This window comes from Benincasa hispida, chromosome 11 (assembly GCF_027475165.1).
Source record: "Benincasa hispida cultivar pf3 chromosome 11, pf3_genome.v1.1, whole genome shotgun sequence".
Taxonomy (NCBI): domain Eukaryota; kingdom Viridiplantae; phylum Streptophyta; class Magnoliopsida; order Cucurbitales; family Cucurbitaceae; genus Benincasa; species Benincasa hispida.
In genome coordinates this window covers 5466037-5491028 of record NC_143488.1, presented here as the reverse complement: position 1 = coordinate 5491028, position 24992 = coordinate 5466037, and the positions used below count along the sequence as shown (strand labels likewise).

Here is a 24992-nt window from a genome sequence, read left to right as displayed (position 1 = left end):
TCAGTTTTCTTTAAGCTTCCCTTTCTACCATGACATGAAACCTCCTAAAAATCTCAAACACTTGGATTTTTGTCTTCAACATATACATCCAAGTTCTTCCAGTAGCATCATCAATAAAAGTGACAAAATATTTATTGCCACCAAGTGACTCCACCTCAATCAGCCCACAAATATCATAATATATTAACTCCAATTTTCCTCACCTTCTAGTGGACTTCCTAGAAATGAAATTCTATGTTGCTTACCTGCCAAACAATGATCACAAGGTCAAGAGAAAATGTTTTATCAACAGGGATAAGAGATTTAGGGCTCGTTTGATGACATTCTCATTTCCTATTTCTTGTTTCTTGTTTCTTATTTCTTGTTTCCTGTTTCCTCTTTTTTAAGAATAAGAAATAGGAATATATTTGATAACTATTCCTATTTCTTGTTTCTTGAAAAAAATAAACAAGAACAGAAACTTGTTTGATAACTATTTCTTGTTTCTCTTTCTTGTATTTTTTCCCTTACATTTTTTTCCATATTTTATAGTTTAAATATAATCTAATTATATAAAATAAAAAGATATATAACATGCATTAAAATATAAAAAATAATGATCAAATATTTAAACTATCGAATACATATAAGTCTCGATGAAAAAATAATATCGATAATACAATTATTTCTATCATTCATATATTGCTAAAATTTGATTTATAATATTATTTCGCATTCAAGTCATTTGTTTTAAATTTTATATCATATACACTCAAATCTAACACGATTACATTATTATTTATTATGTAAATGTCGTGGTTGTAAAAATATTAAAATGAATCTAAATGAATATTTTAGAATTCTCAATTTTGTATCTAATATATCTGAAATATATTGAAATTAAAAAAAAATAATTAATTCGTTAAATGTGAATTCGATTAATATTTCAATCAAATCCAAACTATCAATGTCGTGTTTAATACATAGATTCATGAATTATATATATATATATATATTTATTGAATATATCAATAATCTATTAGAAGAAAATTGAGAACTCAAGAATTTATTAATCACAAAATTATAAGTTTAAGTATCAAATTAGGCACTTTTCAAAGTTCAGTTACCAAATGAGGCATAAAATTGAGAGTTAAAAGATCTCTAAGCTATCTAAAGTTTATGGACTAAATAGAGACAAAACTCCCCCTAGCCTTGAAAGTTCAAGGATCTATTTGCTTTTTGCTTTAAACTTTTTTAACTTCCTTCTTGTCTTGACGATACTTGTATCTGCGTATGAGCTCTTCTCTATACTGTTCTTTTGTAGTAATGAGATCACTTTGGTCTGACATATGCATATTTCGGTGCATCTACTGATTCTTCTAACCATAAATATATTTCTATGAAAAAATAGTCACAAAACTCATAATTGAAGGATCAAACTTACAATTTTTTTATTAAAAGAAGAAAAAAAGAACCTAATTACTATTCCATGATTGATATCAGACTTTAGGGTACAAAATTAGAATATGGCAGAAGATGAGCCTTTACCAAAGTACAAGTCCGGACTTTGTATTCTACTGCCAAACTTCCAATTTTGGTTTGTACCATCCTTTTTCTCTTCCTTTTATAGTTTTATATCATTTTCTTAATTTAATAATTTTAGGTTTAGAATTTGTTTGTCACTAAACATAATTTGTTATTTTACCCAATAATAGTATTAATCAAAATAATTTCCCATCTACATATAGCTTTAAAAATTTCTCCGCATATTTACTCTAGTGATTTATATGAAAACATTTAATAGTTAAAATAGAATAGAGTTTGCATGCAATAATTACAAAGAAAAAACAATGAGAATTTAAACTCAAACTTTGATTGAACCATTATTTATGATGTTTTTATGACTTTTAGTTCAAATGAATTGTCGTTGAAATGCTTAAATTATATGCTGCGATACATAGCTAAGTAGTTAAGGTGCCACAATTATATTTATACATCATATTTTAATTTTTTATCATCTGTTTGTTTCGTTATTCTAATATCTCTGTTACTTTGGCCGAGTGGTTAAGACGTGTGCTAGCTAAGTTCATGGGGTTTCCCTGCAAGAGTTCAAATCTCTCAGGCAAACGAAATTCTATTTTTTTTTATTATTAAAAACGAAAAAAAAAATTAGCAAATTAAATAATTTTCTTCTACATTTTTTCCCTTTGAAAACTTTGTATAAGTGTCTCCAGCCAAGCTGAATCATATATAGTAAATCTTTAATTTATCAGGGTTATCATTGTGAATAATTCTCATCTATATTTTCATCATTTTTTTTTTGTCTTTTTTATAATAATTCTTATATATATATATCAAATACTTCTTATATAAAAGAGAGAATGGAAGTTGAAAGTAGAAAATCAAGTTCTTAATTAAGTGTTTCATGCTTTGTTAACTAGAAAAACATTTCAACTTTCATAGTGAGAAGAGAGAGAGAGAGAGAGAGATTGGTGTAAAACTAAAAATTCCAACTTCAAGAGAGAGACAATCAGAAAATATTCTAGATCATTATCTCATTAGTAAATGAGAGACAATATCAGTTTTACCTAGAAACTAAAGTGAGTTTTCTTAGCAAGAAAAAGAGAAAAAATAAAAGGAAAGGAAAAAAGAGACATATCCATGGCAACAAAGCAAAAACCACATGATGAATACTACAAAAAGACCCCAAAGTTGTTAACTTAAAACCCCATCAAAGACAAGACCTACAACAAGAACTAAAAATGATGATATTTTCCCTAAAGTGGAGGACAAACAAAGCCAGGAGGAGGATTCTTGCCACAAGTAATAAGAGCTTGTAGTGCCAAAGGAATGAATATATTGAGATTCAAAAGCTTAATCCTCAAAGTTGTGCACAAACATATTGCTGCTTCAAGTTCCAACAGCCCTCCAAGCACTGGACAACATGCATTTTCAACTGGATTCCCTAAACCAATATGCACCAACCCTCCAAGAACATCCACACATAACCCTAATTTCAATGCATCTATTGGACATGTCGGTTGAACCGGTGTCGACGGCGGAGGGTATTGCCCTGACCCTGGTCCGCCACCGCCACCGCCACCCGGAGGAGGACTAGTATAAGGAGGGTAAGTTGTGGATGGTGGTGAAGGGGTTATAACCGGAGGGGGAATAACTGGTGGGGAAATAACTGGTGGTGGAATTACAATTGGTGGGTGGGGATGACCTCCACCTCCACCTCCACCTCCACCACCCCCACCCCCACCACCTCCGCCTCCACGGCTTCCACCACCACTGCCTCCTCCTCCGCCTCCACGACTACCACCTCCTCCACCGCCTCCACCTCCTCCACCGCTGTGGTGGGGAGGAGGGTGGGGTTTTGGATGGGGAATTTTAGGGTGGGAAGGGCGGTGATAAGGGGGCTGAGGAGGGTGAGGCTGAGTGCAAGGAGTACAAGCATAAATTGGGGGCAAAGATAAGGCCATAAAGATTGAAAGGATGAAGAACATTGCTGAAGCTTTGGAACCCATTATTAGGGTTCTTCAAAAAAAAAGAACTAAAGAAGAACTACTCCTTAGAAGTGAGGTTATGTTGGGATTATATATGTATATATAGCCGAGAGTGTGACAAACAAACCCGTGAATGACTTCTTAAGGACTAGAGAAGGTGTGTAAAATCTTGCACAATAACGATCTTATTTTCTATATATCTCGTTTGTCGTTTCATCGACGTTTTTGAAAAAAAAAATATAGAATTGTATTTGTTAAATGTTTCTTGTTTTTTTTGAAGGAAAATTATTTTAAGACTGCTAAAAATATCTACAACTAATAATAAAATATCTATTTATTATTTATACATATTTTGGTTATTTTTTAATATTTGAAAACCGTTTTGTCAATTTATTTTTACTTTTATTATGTTAAATCACACTTTAAAAAATTTAAGTTTAAATGAATACTAATCATAGATTAACTAATTGTTGGACTATACAATATTAAATCATCGGTCCAAAAGTTTATTGAATAATCGAATTAAAATGAGTTTTAGGTGAATGTTTCTTTCCCTGATGAAAATAAAAATTTTACGTGAAAATTAAATTTTCAGATAAAATATTTACATATTCTATGATATGTTTATTCCTTATTTATTTATAATGCATTGTACGAGAAAAATGATAAAAGTAATGTCTAAATTTATGAAATAAGAAAAAGAAACTAGTTTTCGTTTGTTTTTAATATATAATTTGAAGAACATTTTTTCGGAACTAAAAATGAGAAATAGGAACATAATTACCAAAAAGGTCTTAATTAGAATGAATATCATTTTTAGTGATAATAATTATGTGTATAACAATATTTAAAAAAGTTATATATATAGCAAAATCTACCAATTGTACAGTCTATCGTTATTAGATTTCTACCAACAATATAGTCTATCACTGATAGACTCCTATTAATGTTATAATCTATTAGTGATAGACTATTTAAATTTTACTATATCTATATTTTTTTTACATTATGTTCTATTTAAACTTAATTTTTATATCAGTAACTATCCTTTTTTAATGTTACTCAAACATTAAAATCAAACAAAACAAATGACATTAACAAAAGACCCTTAAATTGTTTGTTTCTGAATGAAAAGATATCCATTCATACGCATCAATATTTCTATTTATATTTATTTATATGTTTAATTTCATGGTTTCGGTGTAAAGTATTAATGGATATTTTTCTTTAGACCTAAAAATATAACAAAATGTATTTATATGAAATAATATACAAAACTGTCGTGTCCTAATTTTAAAAATTATAAAAATAAATAAACCATTAAAAAGTTTAATTTGATAAATAAATATTCCACACAATAAAATAATTTTATATTGTTTTTACTATAATTACAATCCATATCTTTGTTAACATCTTTCACATTTAGTTTATTCAATACATTTTATGTTCGTACAATGATTTAAAACGTTGCATAGTGCTAATAAAACCAATATTTTAAACTTATTTTTAAGGAAACTATGCTCAACTATTATATATATTCATGAATTTCTTGATTTCTATAATTCTTTTTAAATAAGATAGTAATCAATAAACATTTTTATAAAATCGATAACTCCACATTTTCATCACTATCCAAAGACCTTTTCTTTTTTTTTTTTTTTTTTTTTTTGGGGGGGGGGGGAAGGAACATCTCTTAATTTCCAAGGACATAAAAGAAGATCAATATCTTTTTGAGCCAAATCTTCTCACAGCCAGTTCTCAAGCAGAATCTAGTTTTTTTTCTCTCTCTTTTTGTTTAAATACTATTTCAATTCTTATACCTTTAGCTTTAATTTATTCTGATTCATATACTTTAAAAAAAATGCTCATTTTGATCGTCCTATAATTTGAAAATGCTTCTTTTTATCCCTAAAATTTTAAGAAGAAACTATATTGGTCGCTTCATTTATATTTTTATTTATTTTTAAAAGACTAAAATCGTTACTCTTGAAAAGTTCCATAATTATAATATGAAGTTATGATATTATATTTTGGACTATCAAATAAAAGAAAATGAGTAAATTTATTTACAAACATAACAGAATCTCACTATCTATTTGTGAAAGACCGCGGTTTACCATAATGAGTGAAAGAAGTCTATCGCGGTTTATCACTGACAGACAGTGATATTTTATTATATTTAAAAGTTAATAGTTTTACCATTTAAAACAATTATCCATAAATTTTCATCAAACATCTCCGTATCTCCACATTTTCATGAGTTCAACGTCGATATGCGGAGTGAACCTACATCTTCATTATATTATAGAAAAATCTACCAAGCATAAAATATAAGCAATAAAATGTCAATAATACAAATATAACAATAACTAATAAACATGTTAACTTATTTAAAAATCATAAAATATTATTTACTAATTTAAATATATTTATTAATTTTTTTCTATAGTTTCTATAACTTTTTAAAAAAGTTCATCAACATGGACATATTATCGATATTTCTACTAATATCTAAATTTTAAATTTAATATAAAATAAAGTTGAAAGTATAGGTTTTATCGAATATCATGAAGAAACAGTTGCAATTATAATAATCAAACCCAAAGTATTATTAAATATAATACAATATAAAAAAAATTATATAATTTATCATTGATAGACACTATAATACCGATAATCATCTATAAACGATAGACGTCTATCACTATGGTCGATGAACTTTCCTATATTTATAATTTTTTAAAGATGTTATTATATATTTAATTATTATCTCTAAAAAATAATATACATGGATGTCACCCTATTTTCAAATTACTCGAACATTTTTAAAAAAAAATAAATAAATAAGGGAGAAAAGAAAGAAATTTGGAAGTTTGCTGGTGAGTTGAGAATTCCAAAGACATGTCCGTGAGTTGTGGTCAGTAGAATCCGTGAACCATTTTGATTTCAGAAATTGTACAGGATTCTCACAGCTTTCCATGCATGGCTTCCCCCCACTTGTTCATTCTACACATTCCCTATTCTATTTTCTCATATTATTACAACTCATCACAATTTTAATTTATCTTTCTACTGTTTTACACACAAGCAACCACGTGTTAGGTAACAAACTCAACGTGTGATGTTTTCATATGTATTCTTTTCCTTTAGTGTTTGTCAATCTGAACATAGTTGAATCAAAATTAACACGAATTCAAATATATAGGTTAGAAGACAAAGTTTTCATAATTTCTTGGAAATTAAATCAATATCATCGTTTATTTATATCAACTAACGATCAACTTTACCTGATGATCTTTTAGAAAATTGTTTTCTAACTTTAGAGAATTATTACGAACCAAATTCTAACTATAAGGAACAAAACGTGTTATTTTTTAAATTTGCAATGATCAAATTATAGAAATAAGATTCAAATATTAAGGACTGGAAGTGAGTTTTTTTAAATCTAAATTCAAAATTGAAACTAATTTGAAATCTACACCTACAAAATTTTATTTCAACAAAAAAATTATATATGCTAAAACAAATTTTTAAAAACAAATATTTATATACCCATGATTCTCTTCTTATCTAACTAATGTAAGACTTTGGTCGCATTTCCAACATTAATTAGTGATTTTTATTATTACCATTCATCAACATATTTAAAATAATGCTTGCATGACTATTATTGTCCAACATAATATAATTATATCAATTGAAGTCTGATGAGTTATTGTCAATTTAAAAATGTGTTTGGTTTAACTATTCAAAATATTTAACTTTAAAATACATCATTTAAAAAAAATTGAAAAAAATTGAAGTATTTTGTAACCACCTAAAATAGATTTTGAAACACCTTAAAAATATATTTTAACAATTTTTGTTTATCAAAAAAGTTTAAATAATATTGATTTTTTTAAGAAACAAATATTTTTTTTAGTCAATCTAAATGGGTCTCGAATATAATTTAATAGATTAGATACTAATTATCTTTTCAAATGTGGATATTATCTACACATTAGAATAATAATATTATTACTCTATGAAATCAAACACAAGCCACAAAACCTATTGTGGTAATTTAACCTTTTTTTCCCCTTTTTTATATTTGGATCACCACTTTTGATATGTCATATCACATTATAAAACATTGTGTTGTTTCAAACTTTTTTTTGGTACAATCATGACTTTATTGTGCTATATATATGTTATGTATCTTAGTCTACCTCTTCAATTATTGTAACTTTTTTCTTTTTCATATTGATAGTAATGGTCATGGGATGGAAGATGCCCATCAATGATAATCACGTCTTCTTCATTATTAGTAATTAACAGGAGTGGGGATGAGAGAAGGAATGTAAAACCAACATTATTAGCAAAAAATAAATAAAAAAATTAAAATTAAAATTGTAAAATAATCCTCTCTAAATATCAACCTCTAACATGAGCTACTACAAACAAATAAGGTAATCTTATTTTAGTATAATATATATTGTCAATTTTATAACCAAAAAATATAGGAGTTGGCTGCTACTTGGATTGTTACAACTTTATAAACATATGGATATTTATTCAAAAAGATTATTTATATATGTTATTTAACCTATTGCAAATCAACTTGTGATGGAATTTAAGGTGGTCAATGAAAGAAATTACTATGTAAGTATTCAAGGCTTAACCTTCAATGCTTTGTCATCTTCCTTAAGCTTGTCAAGGAAGAACAAATTGCCTCATCAGCAGATGACAAGGAGCCATGTAGAAGCTGATGTGTATGCTCTCGCTGGTGTGTATACTCTCGCTGGTATCGCTGGTGTGTATGCTATCGCTGGTGTCGCTGGTGTGTATGCTCTCGCTAGTATCGTTGGTATCGCTGGTGTGTATGCTCTCGCTGGTGTCGCTGATGTGTATGCTCTCCTAACAACCTCTGTCATATAATTATTCTCTACCAGCTGTACAGAAGATTCGTTAGTTGTTTTTTGTCCTTATTCTAAAACCTAAGTGTATATATCTATACATCACTACCCTGTATTATGTGTGGGGAAAAGATTTAATATACGAAATCAAATATACAGAAAAGGGAAGAGAAATTTCTCTCCCAAATCTTCATCTTCTGCTGCAACTTTTTCTTCTTCAATCTTAGCTTATACAGCTGCTCGACTTGGTATCGGAGCCCCAGGTAAGCTATGGCAAATCAACCTTCTATAAACTTTTTCTCACCTATTTTTTCTAGAGTTGCCAGTAGTAGAACCATCACAGGTCCTCCCCTAAATCAACTTCTCAACCAAGTGACATCCATCAAAATGGATAGGTCGAACTTCTTACTTTGGCAGAATCTTGCGTGGCCAATTCTAAGAAGCTATAGACTGGAAGGTTATCTAACTGGGGAAACTCCTTGCCTAGATCGTTTTATTCAAGTTCCAACCATTGGTCGATCAGGTGAAAGCTCCAATGCAGATCCAACCACTGTTTTAGTCCCTGATGTCGAAATGCAATCAAATCTAGCTTATGATGCCTGGATAGCAGTAGATCAACTCCTTTTGGGTTGGCTTTATAACTCAATGAACCAGGAAATAGCAACACAAGTGATGCATTTTCAAACTTCCAAAGAACTCTGGGAAGCAATCCAAGAGTTGGTTGGAGTCCAATCCAGAGATGAAACAGATTACCTCAAAAGAATGTTTCAGCAAACTCGCAAAGGCGTATTGAAAATGAGTGAGTACCTTGCTATGATGAAACGTTTTATTGATGGTCTTGCCCTTGCAGGTTCCCTCATCTCCTCCTCTGATCTGACTTCACAAGTGCTAACTGGTCTTGATGAAGAGTATAACCCAGTTGTAGTAGCAATCCAAAGCAAAGGAACAACATGTTGGTCTGATCTGCAATCTGACCTGTTGTCATATGAGAAAAAGCTTGAGTATCAACTTACTGTCAAGACAGAAATTACCGAAATAGCTAATGTCTCACTCTCACCCAGCCCACCCTCAGCCAACATTGTGCGTAATCAGTCCAATCCTTCAGCACACACCCCTCGAAACTCTTCTGGACATACACAACCACCAAATTTTAGGGGTGGAAGAGGTCACAACAGGGGTCGTGGTCATTGGAATAATGCATCCACAACTAGACCAACCTGCCAAACTTGTGGAAAACTTGGGCATACAGCTGATGTTTGCTACTTCAGATACAACAAGAAGTTCAACAACCCCAGACAAACTCACAACTTTATTGAATCTACTCAACTCCCACCAAATCGAAGTCAAGAACAAAACACCTCTATTCTTCTTACTCATTCAGCTGTAGCTTCACCTGAGTCAGTTGTTGACCCCAACTGATATGTAGAGAGTGGGGCGTCCTCACACATCACCAGCAATCCAAGCTTCCTTCAATTCTCATCTACCTACACAGGTAATGACAAAAGTAGTGGTTGAAAATGGTAAATCCCTTTCTATATCTCGCTATGGATATACAAATATACCTACTAGTTCTGGTATTCTGTCATTATTAAATATTCTTTATATGCCTGCCATAGCTAAGAACCTAGTAAGTGTATTCAAACTTGCCAAAGACAACAATATAGTGGTTGAATTTCATGCTGACTTTTGTGTGGTCAAGGACAAGGAGTCGGGAGTACCAATCCTGAAAGGCCGGCTTAAAGATGGGCTATACCAGCTGAAGGATGTCAACCAATCTATAAATAATGCACCACTTACTTCAAGATTGTCAGATGCTCGCTTGAATGCTCTATCCAAAGAGTTCTCACGTCAGTCTGCTTTTCAAACCAGTAGGACAGTAACCACAATGCTTCTCCATAGGCAACTTGGCCATCCATCCCTAAAGTTTTGTCAAAAGTAATTAGTGGATGTAACTTACAAATTATTGATAATGAGAAGTCATTTTGTGAAGCTTGTCAGTTTGGAAAGTATCATGCTTTACCCTTTTCTGACTCTCTTTCCCATGCAAGCACACCTTTTGAACTAGTGCATACTGATCTATGGGGGCCAGCCCCAATGCTTTATGTGGAAGGATAAAGATACTATGTGTTGTTGGTTGGTGACTGTAGTCGATTTACTTGGCTATACCCGTTAAAACAGAAAAGTGACACTGCATTTGTCTTTAGACACTTTCAAGCCTTTATTCTTAATCAGTTCAACAAATCCATTCACATGTTGCAAATGGATGGTGGGGGTGAGTACAAAGCAGTGGCACAATTATGTGATCAGCTTGGAATTCAAATAAGGGTCTCTGCCCTTACACTTCAGCACAAAATGGTCGAGCTGAACATAAACATCGCCATGTTGTTAAAATCGGTCTTACTCTCTTAGCACAAGCTAAGATCCAATTGCACCTATGATGGTATGCCTTTCAAACTGCTGTTTATCTTATTAACTCTCTTCCCTCTCCTATCCTTCAGGGTCATAGTCCAATGGAAGTGTTACTTGGAAGCAAATTGGACGTGCTATCTCTAAGAGTTTTTGGGTGTTCGTGCTATCCACACCTTCGTCCATACCAACACCATAAGTTTACCTTTCACAACAGCAAATGTGTCTATTTTGGCCCTTCCCCAATACACAAAGGTCACAGATGTCTTACTGAGGATGGGAAGGTCATCATCTCTCTCCATGTCATATTTAATGAAGACGAATTTCCATTCCAAACAGGCTTTGCTAACCTTCAAATCTCTACTCCCACAAATATAGCTCCATCAATCTTCACATGGTTCTCTTCACCTCCTGTCCATCCATCCTCTCCACAACCCTCACCCGAAACAAATCCCTCTATCCAACCTCAATCTCCTCACACTTTTCCTACACTAGCCACAAGTTCACCTTCCCCACATCCTAGCCCATTACTATCTTCCTCAACTACTTCTCAATCCCCTACAGTGTCACCCTTAACAACACCTCTACCCTCCCCTCCATAGCAATCCTACAACCTACCACTCAACCCCTCACTGGCACTCATCTAATGATCACCAGAGGGAAGGCTGGTATTTTCAAACCCAAGGCTTGGGTTGCTAAACGTATTGAATACCTTACTCAGAGTGAACCAACTTCAGTCTTTCAGGCTCTTACAGCTCCACAGTGGCAAGAAGCTATGAATGAAGAACTTGCTGCACTGCAACGTACAAATACCTGGTCACTGGTACCTCCTTCATCTGATCAAATTGTTGTTGGTTGCAAATGGGTCTATCGTATTAAACGTGATGCTCAAGGCCTTGTTCAACGATATAAGGCATGTCTTATTCCCAAAGGGTTTCATCAACACCCTGGCTTTGACTATTTTGATACATTCAGTTCTGTTGTCAAGATGTCTACTGTTAGAATTGTACTTACTTTGGCAGTGTCTCATCACTGGCCGCTTTGCCAAATTGACTTCAATAATGACTTTCTCAACGGCAAGCTGAATGAGACTGTCTACATGTCTCAACCCCCGGGTTTTGAAAGCAAAACTCACCCACATTATGTTTGCAAGCTCAATAGAGCTCTCTATGGTCTCAAGTTGGCTCTTCGTGCGTGGAATGATGAGCTCAAAGCATCTCTTTGTCAACTCGGCTTCAAAGTAAGCTCCCTAGACACTTCTCTATATTATATGCATAACTCATCCTCCATCACTCTGCTGCTAGTCTATGTAGATGATTTGATACTCACCGGCAGTGATCCAATTCCCATCGATCATCTTGTTGCCCGACTGCATACACAGTCCTCTCTCAAAGATCTAGGACAGCTCAGCAAATTTCTTGGTGTCCAAATCTCTTATACACCCTTCGGCCTACATCTGCATCAAGCTCAATACATAACTGAGCTTTTCTCTAAACTAAACCTCAACCATATAAACCTTGTCTAACCCCTGCAGTACCTGGCTCCTCTTTGTCCTTGAGCATTGGAACACCCCTCCATGACCCATTTCTATATCGCATCAAGGTTGGTGCTCTCCAGTACCTCACTAATACAAGACCGGACATTGCCTTCATTGTTAATAAGCTTAGCCAATTCCTCAAAGCTCCTACTGATATTCACTGGTTAGCTGTCAAATGTGTGCTTAGATATCTTACAGGGACTCTCCACTTTGGCCTAACCATCAACTGTGATACTTACCTCAATTTAACAGCCTATTCTGATGCAGACTGGGCCTCAAGTATTGATGATCGAAAATCTACAGCTACTTATTGCCTCTATCTTGGATCGACTCTCATTTCTTGGTCATCTAAGAAACAAATGACAGTGGCTCGCTCCAGTATTGAGTCCGAGTATCGAGCTATTGCTCATGCTGCAACCGAGATCATTTGGGTGAAAAATCTATTAACCGAGATTGATTTCTCTCCAAAGGGTATACTTGTTCTCTGGTGTGACAACATGGGTGCAGGTGCCTTAGCTACCAACCTTGTCTTTCACGCACGAACTAAGCATATTGAAATAGATGTGCACTTCATCTGTGACCTTGTCCTTCAAGATCAACTTCATGTTAGATATGTACCCTCTGTAGAACAATTGGCGGATTGCCTAACTAAGCCCTTACCCCTTGATACATTTGTCTACCTTCGAAGCAAGCTCGGACTAAAGGACTTACCCTCTCGCTTGAGGGGGGATGTCAAGGAAGAACAAATTGCCTCGTCAGCAGATGACAAGGAGCCATGTAAAAGCTTATGTGTATACTCTCGCTGGTGTGTATGCTCTCGCTGGTATCGCTGATGTGTATGCTATCGCTAGTGTCGCTGGTGTGTATGCTCTCGCTAGTGTGTATGCTCTCGCTGGTATCGCTGGTGTGTATGCTATTGCTGGTGTCGCTGGTGTGTATGCTCTCACTGGTGTCGCTGGTGTGTATGCTCTTGCTGGTGTCGTTGGTGTGTATGCTCTCACTAGTGTCGCTGGTGTATATACTCTCGTTGATGCTGATGTGTATGCTCTCCTAACAACCTCTGCCATATAATTATTCTCTACCAGTTGTACAGAAGATTCGTTAGTTATTTTTTGTCCTTATTCTAAAATCTAAGTGTATATATCTATAAATCACTACCCTGTATTATGTGTGGGGAAAAGATTTAATATACGAAATCAAATATACAGATAAGGGAAGAGAAATTGCTCTCCCAGATCTTCATCTTCTACTACAACTTTTTCTTCTTCAAGCTTAGCTTATACAGCTGCTCGACTGCTCTCCATCATGTTTATAAGAGGTCAATCATTAAGCTGTGTATGGCTCAAAGGTTTTTAAATTTTCTATTTTATGTCAATTATCCTAATTTTTTTTATCAATTAGTGAGACCCCATTTGATAATCATGTCGGTTTTTGTTTTTTATTTATGAAAATTAAGCCTATGGACACTACTTCTACCTCCAAATTTCTTCTTTTGTTATCTACTTTTTACCAATGGTTTAAAAAACCAAACCAAAATTTGTAATATAAAAAAAGTAGCCTTCAAAAAGTTGTTTTTATTTTTAGAATTTAGCTAACAATTCAATACAAAACATCGTAAGAAATGTCGATGAAATAAGCTTAGTTTTCAAAAACGAAAAATTAAAAACCAAATGGTTACAAACGGAACCTAAATGGTTATCAAATGTGCCTTAGATACACTGCATTCATCAATTTTATTAATAATTTTGAATAGTTCTATACTTCAAATGATAATAATAATAATAACTTTGAGAAATGAAGGTCTTTTCTGATTGAAAACTCATTGGCATCCAAATTCGAAGTCATCAGACCCACCCCTCCATGAGTACTCATTCACATAAATTTGTTACTCCCACAAGTATGCTAACAAATTGATCTTGTACATACCCGAGAGACGTTTATAAGTTCAGGAACTTGAACATGGGACAAATGACGATTCAATCATCTTTAATAGATATAAAATGGTAATAATATATTGAATCTGAATAATATTTTACTAACTCATATCTTAATATTGTTTAAGCTATCCAAAAGTACGTAAAGAAAACCAATTAAATCAACATATGATACAGTCTTGGAAGCACCTCCTTTAATTTAATTACTTTTTTTTAAGAGTACTTAAGAACTTAATTGTAGAAAAGCCTTCTAATTAAAGGAGATAGAAGTATATCATAATTATACAAAGTCTTAGACTTCTTATTCTAGAAAGCTACTGTAGTTATAATACCATCCCAAAAAGTTAGGGAATTTTTTATGACACTTTAAAAATTCTATTGTTGTGTTCTAATCATATGAACCACGGAGTTCCAATAACCATCCTTTAATTTATTACCTTAAAAACTGAACTACTTACCTCATTTCGTTTGATTATTATTTCGATTTTTGAAAACTGTGTTTGCTTTCTATCATTTTTTTTTTTTTACTAACTTCCATATTTTTCAAGAAAATGATTGAATAACTAGCAAAATTTTAAGGGAAAAAAAAGTTTTAAAAGTGACTACTCTATTAGATAACCATTACAGTTTTTTATTTCTCTTTTAATTTTCAGTTTTTAAAAACAAAAAAAAAAACATATATGTTTTATAACTATTCTTTTATTTATTTATTTATTTATGTTGTTTCTAAAGAAAACAAGACAACCATACTTTTTCTTTTTCTTGAAATATTGTTCATAATCATGTTGTTTTAGTTTTCTATTTTTTTTAAAAAAAAACTTGGGATCGTTTTCTCTCCATTTTTTTACCATCATTTTCTTTTCTTTTCTTTTCTTTTTTAAAGAAATATTTGAAATCTTAATCAAACTCCAAATTCCAAAAACTATTTAGAAAAACAATTATAGGTGAGAATAGTGTTTGCAAGCTTAATTTTCAAAAGTTAAAATTAAAAAATAAAATATTTTCCAATGGCCAAACAGAATTAATGTGTTTTAGTTTTCTAGATCTTTTAGATAGTAGGGTAATTGGAACGAGTAGCATTCTTAAGGTTAATAATTAAGTATATAGCAATATTTTTAAATAATTGCAAATATAGTAAAATCTATCAATGAAAAATTATATCATTGATAGACTCCATTATTGATAGACTCTTATAAGTAATAGACTCTATCATTGATAGACTCTTATCAGTGATAGACTTCATTGTTGATGGACTCTTATCAACGATAGACTGATAGACTCTGAAAGTTTGATTATTAAATTTTACTATATTTGTAAATTCTTTTACATTATACTATATTTATTAATATTGTGGATTTAATTTGCTAAATTTGTAATAGTCCTTAAAAGTTAAAGCTAAGAGATGAGCAAACGTTTTAGACAAAAAAGTAAAACATGGTAAATAAGTTATTTGAGAAAATATTAATTAGAGAATATTAGTTAAACTTGGTAAAAATATTAGTTACAAAGAGTGAGAAAAAAAGCGAAGAGTTGGAGAAAATAAATAAATTTTAGGGGCAATTTGTATGGTGAGAGTCCAAGATTTTTATTGAATGAGCATATGAGTTAGTGTGTTTGTTTTACAATGATGTAAGATGTCTAGACTTCTAAAGAGTTTTGGATGTCCTCTTGACACATGAGTTTTCGAGATTCTCAAATTGAAGATATACTCTTTTTACTCTTTTATCCTTCTTTTTTTCTCTTTTATATATATGATCATTTGTTTTTTTATTTTTTTAGAAAGATATTCAAATTTTAACTTAAACTAATATTACTTTATAAAAAATCCTACATTACTATAGATTATTAGTTTATTAGGAAAAATAACATATAAAATAATATAAACTATATTAATTTAAAGAAAACTCAAATTATTAAAAACATCTATATTATATCAATTTAGATTACATTAAATTAGTTCTAAGTGAATGAATAAGGGCATTCTTTAATTACTAAATTCAAAATATTTTCAAGTAAAAAGTTTACAAAAACAAATATAATTATCCAAGTTTTTTCATATATCTACAAAATTTTCCTAGAACAAATATAATTATCTAAAGATGTTGGACATCTGAAATTAATTTAGATAGCTATCATTTCGAGCATCCAAAAATATAGGTTATCACATGTCTAAAATACAAAGCAACTCCTTAAAGAAACAAGAGTTGAATAAAATGAGAAATTTTAGGTAGTTTTTTTTTTTATTAGACAAATGGAGAGAAAGTTATAGGTTAGAGATGAATATAAATGAGAAAAATAAACTTTGAAGTTTTGTTTGTAAAGTTTATGAATTTCAATATTGTATGGGATGGGTTGAGATTAGTTATTCTTCTGGAGTTCAACTTGTGGTCTTTCTATGTTTATAGAGGTTTAAGGTTGAGAACATGCAATCTTGGAAGTGTGTTGATTTTCTTTGTTTTGTAGGATTGTAGGATTCATCTCATGGCTTTTATTTGTTTGTGGAAGTTAATAAAATTTGAATATTGTGTGGGATGGATTGAGATTAGTTATCTTTATTTTGGAGTTCAACTTGTGGTTTTTGTGTGTTTATGGAAGTTTAATGTTGAGAACATGTAGTCTTGGAAGTGTGTTGATTTTCTTTCTTTCGTAGGATTTGTAGGGTTCATCTTATGGCTTTTGTTTGTTTATAGAAGTTTATGAATTTTAAATGTTGTGTGGGGTGAGTTTGAAATTAGTTTTGAAATGAGGAGTTGAGAGTTCTTCTTACATTTAATCTTCATATATAGAATAATGTTCTCTAATTAATATAATTGTGGGTAAACTATTGTTTTGGAAATGTTGTTTGGAGATGATGTTGAAGATCCGTTTGGAGATGCCGTTTGGAGATGTCATCACACTTTTTTCTATGTATTCATCAAGACAGGTTTGTTTTATAGATTATCTTTGCCAACTTTTCTCTCTTTTGTGTAATAAAGAATACTATCAACTTTGTTTTTGTTTTTGTTTATTTGTATGTGAATACATTTCATTCTTTATGTGTTTGATTTGTTTAATAATGTTCTAAAAGGTTATTGAGATAAAAAAAAAAACAAAAGGTTTGGATATTGTACTAATTCCCGACGACAATGTTATGAATTCTATTATCTTTCGACGGCTAGTCAATCGTCGAGACTTTGATTTTAGAAACTGTGAATCAAACTCTTAAACTCTCAACGACAGTAATATTGTCGAGAGATTAGAGAACTCCCGACGATAAATACATCCATTGGGAGTAATAAACTCCCGACATTGTACAAGAGGCGTCGGGAGTTGTCGTAACTCTCGATGGTGTGTATATGTGCATCGGGAGATGGTCTCCCAATTGATTTATCCCGACTAAACTCCTGACGCATTTTTTACCATTTTTCGGCGATTCGGAGCGTCGGTAAAGGGGTTTTCTTGTAGTGTCCATTTTTTAATACCGTGCGTAATGGTTGGTATGCCTAGAGAATGAACTTTAAAAATATGGTTTAATTAATAAATTAATTAATATCAAGTATTCATAGAAAAATAAATTAAATAATGCTAAATTTAATTGATGACTACATTAATTGGTCTCTTGCATTTAATTAAATACTTATTTCAGTGGTTTAAAATCTAGACATTCAAATCTCAAATATTTAGGCACCGTTTGGTAACTACTTCGTTTATTTTTTTTTTTAATTAAGTCTATTTTCTCCCTTATTTCTTATAATGATTTGTATCTTTCTTAAGTACAATAGTTGAATTTTTAGCCACATTCTAAAAGTAAACACAACTTTCTAAAAGCTACTTTTTTTAGTTTTCAAATTTTGACTTAGTTTTTTAAACTAACGATAAAAAGTAGATAACAAAGGAAAAAATTTCAGCTTAATTTTAAAAAACAAAAACCAAAAACCAAATGGTTACCTAACGAAGTATTAATATTTATACCCATAAATCAATATATGTCATCCAAATAGAAGTTTAGAGAAAGAAATTGGATAGATATGTTTGAACTGAATGGAGAAATGAAAATTAAATATAGATACGTTTTAGAGAGAGAAAAAGTTATGAAAAATTGAAAAATCTTAGAGAAAAAGAGAAAATTTTCAGAGAAAACTTAGAGAAAAAAAAGTTAGGAAGAGAAATTTGTTGCAATGATATATGTTGAAGAGGGGAAAAATGAGCATTGTAAGGAAAATTTGTTTTTGAAAAGAAGAAATATCTTTGTTGTTTTCAAATTTTACATGTGATTTCAAAATCTTTTATAAAAAACAGAAAATTAAAAACCTAATTGGTTATTAGGGTTTCATTACTATTTTGTTTTTGGTATTCTATTTTAAAAAGTTATGGATGTTTTTCATCATTTTTATAAGCTTCACACCTTTTTAAAAATACATATTTAAATTCCAAACTAAATTTGGAAAACAAATGAAGTTTTCAAAATAATAAAACAAGAAATAAGAGTAATCTTTGTAAGATTAATTTTCGAAAATCAATAACTTAAAAGAAAATATTTTGTCAATGGGTTCTAAATAATAACCATATTAAAAAAAAAGGGAGAAAAAAGGAAAAAGGAAATAAAAAAATAGAGATAACAAAAAGATTTGTTTTCAAACATAGAAAAATGAGATGAATTATTTACAAATATAGTAAAATTAGATTTAGAGTCTATTATTGTCTATCACTTATAAAGAGTGATATTTTGCTATATTTGATCAATAGTCTTTTCATTTAAAACAATCACCCTAAAGAAAGAAAGGTTATTAAACAACTCCAATCTTTTTTTTTAGGTTGATTGGGGTATTATCAAACAGGCTCCCATTATTGTCAGAAGAAAATTAAAAATAATAACAATAAAAAATGCTTATGAGTTAATTAATTTTCCAAAATAGAAAACCGAAAAAGAAAATTCAATTTGAATTTTGAAAACATCTCAAAAAGGTACATGATATCACAACTTAACACTAGATGAAATTGAGGTGATGTTTATAAGTTTAATTTTCTAAAAATCAAAAATAAAAAATTAAATAATTACCAAATTGAATACTTAATTGATCCTCTTGTTCTATAGAATTTTTCTATGAACTTTGTGAGGAAGGATTGGAATCACATATGCATCTACATGGATTTTACTTAAATTAAACACATAAAGTAAATCTCATTTTAATAGTTGAACTTTGAACATTGTTTCACTTTATAGCAAAACTTCCAAATTTGTTTTACTTTTAATCATAAACTTCCAAAATATTGACTATAATTCCCCAAGCTTTAAAATGCTTATTTTAGTTCTTCGTTTTTCATGCTTCAAAATGCTTATTTTAACTCTTACGCCTTTAAAAAGAGGTGGTTATTACACACGAGAAGATTGATGTATCTTTTTCCCCTACAAGACGTTACAATATTTAGCGCATTTCCCATACTCTTGTGACTCGATCATGATGTTATTTTGTAATGGGTTGCTTGGCATTTGTTTCCTTAAAAAAAATAATAATTAAATATTTTGAGTTTTATTTTTCTTAAGAGAAGGTGGAGTTTTGTAAAATTGCAGACCATGCTTTTTAATCTCTTTCTCATGGAAGATTCAGCAGCCAAGTAGACCATAAACACTGCCACGATTGAGTCAGAAATATTTTGAGTTTTATTATTATTTTGATCTAAACAAACTAAACATATCTTCTAGTATGTATACTAATATATTATCTTGAGCATATGTTTTTCTTTTTAAACCTGTGTATTAGATTAAAAAATACTGAGAACAAGAAATATATCAAGAATTTGTTATAAAACGAGAACAATAATAAAAATAATACAAGAACAAAGAAAATAGTAAGCAGAGAGAAAAGTAGAAGAGAAGAAATTAGAGGAAACAAATAGTAAATTTAGTTTTGTTGTGTTTATAAATGATCTCTACAACCTCTATTTATAGGATTGTAAAATAATGAATACAAGAGAAAGTTGTGGAGATTAATAAGGAAGGTAATGAATGAATTTGTAACCTATGGAGGTTATGAACATCATCGTAATTCTAATATTTATAACAGAACCAAAATCATTATTGTTATAATTTTTTCAAACTAGAATGGACACTATAAAAGTTGAAAATAGTCCACTTTAAAAATTCATGATTCAAATAGACATTTTGAAAACCTAAAAATCAAATTAAAATAAGCTTAATAGTTTGAGACTAATATAAAAATTCACAAAAATCATACAAATATGATCTTCAATAATTAATGAAAATATAATCAAAATCATGTAGGTAGTAGTTTTAGAACTTTTGCACTAACAGCTTCTTTTAATAACTACTTCAATTTACACTTTTTATGTCCATGTAAGCCACCTACAAATATTAATTATGTCCTCTTGCAAGACACAATTCTTTTGACTGATGCCAAAAAGTCCAACTAGAAGTTATAAAGAAATACTAGACTCTTTGGCCATTATCCTCTTACCATACCTAAGAATGGATTTCAAAGATACCAGAAGAATCAATGTAATTGAGTCACTAACTTCTTTTTTCTTAGTAATTTCCATTGAAGATTTCTCCTAATGCAGCAAAATCACAGCAACAAAAGAGCAGAAAAATTAGACATTTGATGAACTTAATTAATTTTATTAGTGTCACTTACCTTAAAGATTTTCAAATCTTCTGCGTTGCAATTTACATTCACCCTTATCTTGTCTCTTTGTTTCTCTGGGGACTTAATCTCCTCTACCTTAATCTTCTCTTTCTGTTTTTTTTCATATGCAGTCTTCATCTTGTCTTTTTGTTTATCTTGAGATTAAATCTCATCTGCTAAAAATTGCTTGGAGCAACTTTCATGTCCAGAAAATGCCGTAGAAGATGACATTTGAAAACGAGCTTCTTGAGTACCCAAAGTTTGTGTTAAGATATCATTGGGGGAGTAATGTTTGTGGCACAATAGGTATTATTCTTTGAGATCTCATCCTAAAAAGAAATGAAATTTAATATAATTAAGCTATATACATATACTTCATATAAATTTAATACTTGTCTTACTATTCGATTGACGACTTCTTGAACATCTTCATTGTCATATTATCCCTTCTTATTAACTCGAGCCTTCTTCCATAGGTTAGCTCGATCAAAATCTCTTTCATTTAAAGATACTTTCTTCTACATTCAAATGAAGAAAAAATTAGATATTGTGATACATTTAGGAATCGTGAGAACATATATTAAATTCTTACCGTCTTTCAATAATGTTAGCATAACATTTTCTTAAAATTCGATGATTGTACTTATTCTTAGATCGACGTTCTTGTTGCAAGCGTCTTTTTTCCTAAACAAACGTAATGATTATTAGTAGGGAATGACATAACAAATATTTATAAAATTAAATTAATAATTTACCTGAAACTTTACACACAATCTCGATCTTACAAACTCTTGCCAATGACTTTGATCAATAAATGAATACTTTTCTGGTGGATTTATCAGAAGTTGAGGTTCATCTTTAAATGACATAATGTATTTTGTTGTTAACCAATTCTTAAACTAACGAAAAGCTAATGCCTATAGTTTTCATAATGTCCTTCCTAGATCTCGTATCAATTACAAAGGCGGCCTAAACATTGAAAAGTTAGTAAAAACATTACATATACATCTACAATATTATCAAGATAAAAAGTTGAATATATATACCTCAATTGTACTATATATCTCATCTTTCAACTCAGTAGGCACACGTTTCCAAGATGTATATATAATAGGTACATGATAATGTGTGGAGGACCCAATGAAAGACTTTAACTTAGTTCCATTTTTACTAATGGGTACGCCATCTTCATTGTATTCTACAAACTTCTTTTCTCTGGCACTCCTAATACTTGTTACATCAAACATAATAATAGCTCCCCGTTCTCTCTTCTTTTGATTGGTGGTTTCGTTTGACCTAACAACTACTATTTCTTTGTCACCAAACTCTAAATCTTTGTCACCCACTGTACTATGCTCCATCTGGTGTATAAATCAAAAACTGCAATCAAATTCAAGAAACAATTAGCATTGTATACATATTAAGCAAACAAAAAATCAAATATGATTGATAAAAATTATAAACTAAAAAAACGTTTATCATATTACATAATATATAACCTAACCATAAAATTTTATGTAGGTATCCATGTGTCTTCACAATTCGATTGTACATATGTTGACATGTTCTCATCCAAGTCATTATGTACATCAACATTTGACATATCATTCGGTATTCCTTGACTTTGTAATATTGTATCTCCAAGTTCGTCGTCATTATATCTATCTTCACAGTCTCTTTATGATGGGGTAAGCATAATTTACCATCTAACTTCACTTGGATCCTCAACATAAAATACTTATCTTGCTTGGGTTGCTAGTATAAAAGAATCAGACCTGTGACCCTATTTAAATCAACTAAGACAAAACCGAGCTCATCGATTTGAATACCATTATTGTTCTCAACCCAATCACATCTAAACACAACAACATTAAACATATGATAATTTAGTTCCCATATCTCTTGTATCACTCCATTATCTTGAATGATGGGATTTTTATCTTTTGAATTAGACACTTGCATCGTTTTTGCAACTAAACTAACTCCACTATTTTGTACACTTCAATCCTTATCACAAGATTTTGTGTGATAGCGACATCCATTAATTTCGTAACTATCATACGTAATCACCAAAGGATGAGGACCATGAGCAATCCACCTCAAGTTATCTGAAACTTCAGTATTTCTCATTTCAAGCTCATTTGTAACCTACCATGAGAATTTCCATTCCAACTCAGGCATTAAAAAGTGTATGTAAAATAATAGGTTGAAAATCTTATCTTTTCTCGTAGCCAAGATATAAAAGTCCGATCATGTTCCTTTTGAATCCATTTCTGATTTTTGTACTTATTTCAATGTTGCAATTGCAAAGCCATCATATGTTTTCTTTGAAGTGAACGATGAATCATTGTATAGTTAGATTTATATCATAAAAATAAATGAAAAAATAAAACCAAAATTATTGAAAAAACTTACTCTAAATATGGTTGCACATCAATTGTATTTTCCAAAACATACTGATGAGCTTGATATAAAAGTTCTTGTTCAGGTTTCAAAGAAACTCCTTTGGACAATGGTCTACCAATATTTGAATTGTCTAAACAGTCTTGTGAATTATGAATGCCAACCCCAATAGGATCTACTCCAGACAGGAAATCAGAACAAAATTCAATGTCTTCTTCTACTATATAACTTTCAGCAATACAACCTTCTGGACGATATCTATTTGTCACAGAGTTTTAATGACTTTCATGAATCTTCCAAAGGGATACATCCATCATAGATATATCGGCCCACAAAGTTTGACTTCTCTAACTATGTGTATTGTGAGATGCACCATAATTGTGAAAAATAAAGGAGGAAAATACTTCTCCAATAAATATAATATAAGTAGAATATCTTCTTCCAACTTTTCTAATTGTTACACATCTAGGACCTTGTTGCATACCGAATTCAAAAAAATATACACAATCGAGTTATGACATACCGAACATATTTTGGTAGCACTGATCTTATCACAATAGGAAATAATTGTTGTAAGAGTACATGACAATCGTGAGATTTTAAACTATTAAGCTTTAAATACGTCATCGACACAAGGTTTTTAATATTAGGAGAGTAACCTTCAGGAACCTTTATTCCTGACAATGTCTTTAAAACACAACATTTTCTTCCTTTATAAGAGTATAACACGCGGAAGGAATGAAGATTTTTTTGTCACCACTAACAGGTGCAAGCTCTGGTCGAATTTTTAAATGAACTAAATCACGTCTAGCATTCAATCCACCTTACTTTTCCCTGAAATAACAAGAAGCATACCTAAGATATTCATGCAAACATTTTTTTTCAATGTATATCACATCTAAACACTGTCTGATATGAAGATCTTTCCAGTATGATAGCTGAAAAAAAGAAGACAACATGTTCCAAAAAATCTTTGAACTTTCTTTCATGGTTTGTTTGTTTTTTATTGTTCTTCTTTTCATTAGGAAATTTAAGATCTTTGATTTTTAAATATATAGCCTCTCCAGACAGTGGTTCTGGAATTGTACCAAGTTCTTTTTTTACCGTTAAACGAATTTTTTTTTTTTGTGCCAGTACGGATGATTTCGTGCTAGAAATCTTCGAGTCCAAGGCATGCCATATTTTCCCATATTTGAATCTAATAAAAGACGTATTGTCTCCATAAATTGGACACACCTTATACCTTTTCACACAACATCCACTTAGGTTACCATATGCAGGAAAATCATTGATTGTCCACAATAAAACTAACCGTAAGTTGAATAGTGCTTCTCGATAAGCATCATAATATTCAACACCACTTTCCCATAAAAGTTTTAAAACTTCAATTAGTGGTGCTAAGTTTGTGCCAATGTTGTCCCCTGGTTGTTTTGGGCCCGAAATCAACATTGATGGCATCATGTACTTTCTTTTCATACACAACCATGGTGGAAGATTATAAATAACCATCACTACAGGCCAACAACTATATTTAGAACTCATTTCACCATGTAGATTTACTCCATCGGCTGACAACGCTAAATGAAGATTTCTAGGTTCAGAACCGAAGTTTAGCCATTTAGAGTCTACTAACTTCCAAGCAAAAGAGTCTGTTGGATGTCGTAATTTACCATCTACAATTCTTTTGTCAACGTGCCAAGTCAAGT

The 24992-nt window shown here is 31.0% G+C and overlaps 1 protein-coding gene and 1 pseudogene across 1 annotated transcript; both read right to left on the bottom strand.

Annotated features, from left to right (window-relative positions):
- Positions 1 to 2504: 2504 nt before the first annotated feature.
- LOC120090270 (uncharacterized) lies at positions 2505 to 3652 on the bottom strand. Its single transcript, XM_090306656.1, has one exon. The coding sequence runs from the start codon at positions 3507 to 3509 to the stop codon at positions 2757 to 2759; it is 753 nt and encodes a 250-aa protein (XP_090162782.1). The 5' UTR covers positions 3510 to 3652; the 3' UTR covers positions 2505 to 2756.
- Positions 3653 to 22396: 18744 nt separating this feature from the next.
- LOC150032335 (uncharacterized) lies at positions 22397 to 23662 on the bottom strand (annotated as a pseudogene).
- Between the last annotated feature and the right edge of the window lie 1330 nt (positions 23663 to 24992).

Bases quoted from the DNA above. Each gene is read 5' to 3' on its own strand.
- LOC120090270 (XM_090306656.1), bottom strand. From the start codon at position 3,509: ATGGGTTCCAAAGCTTCAGCAATGTTCTTCATCCTTTCAATCTTTATG.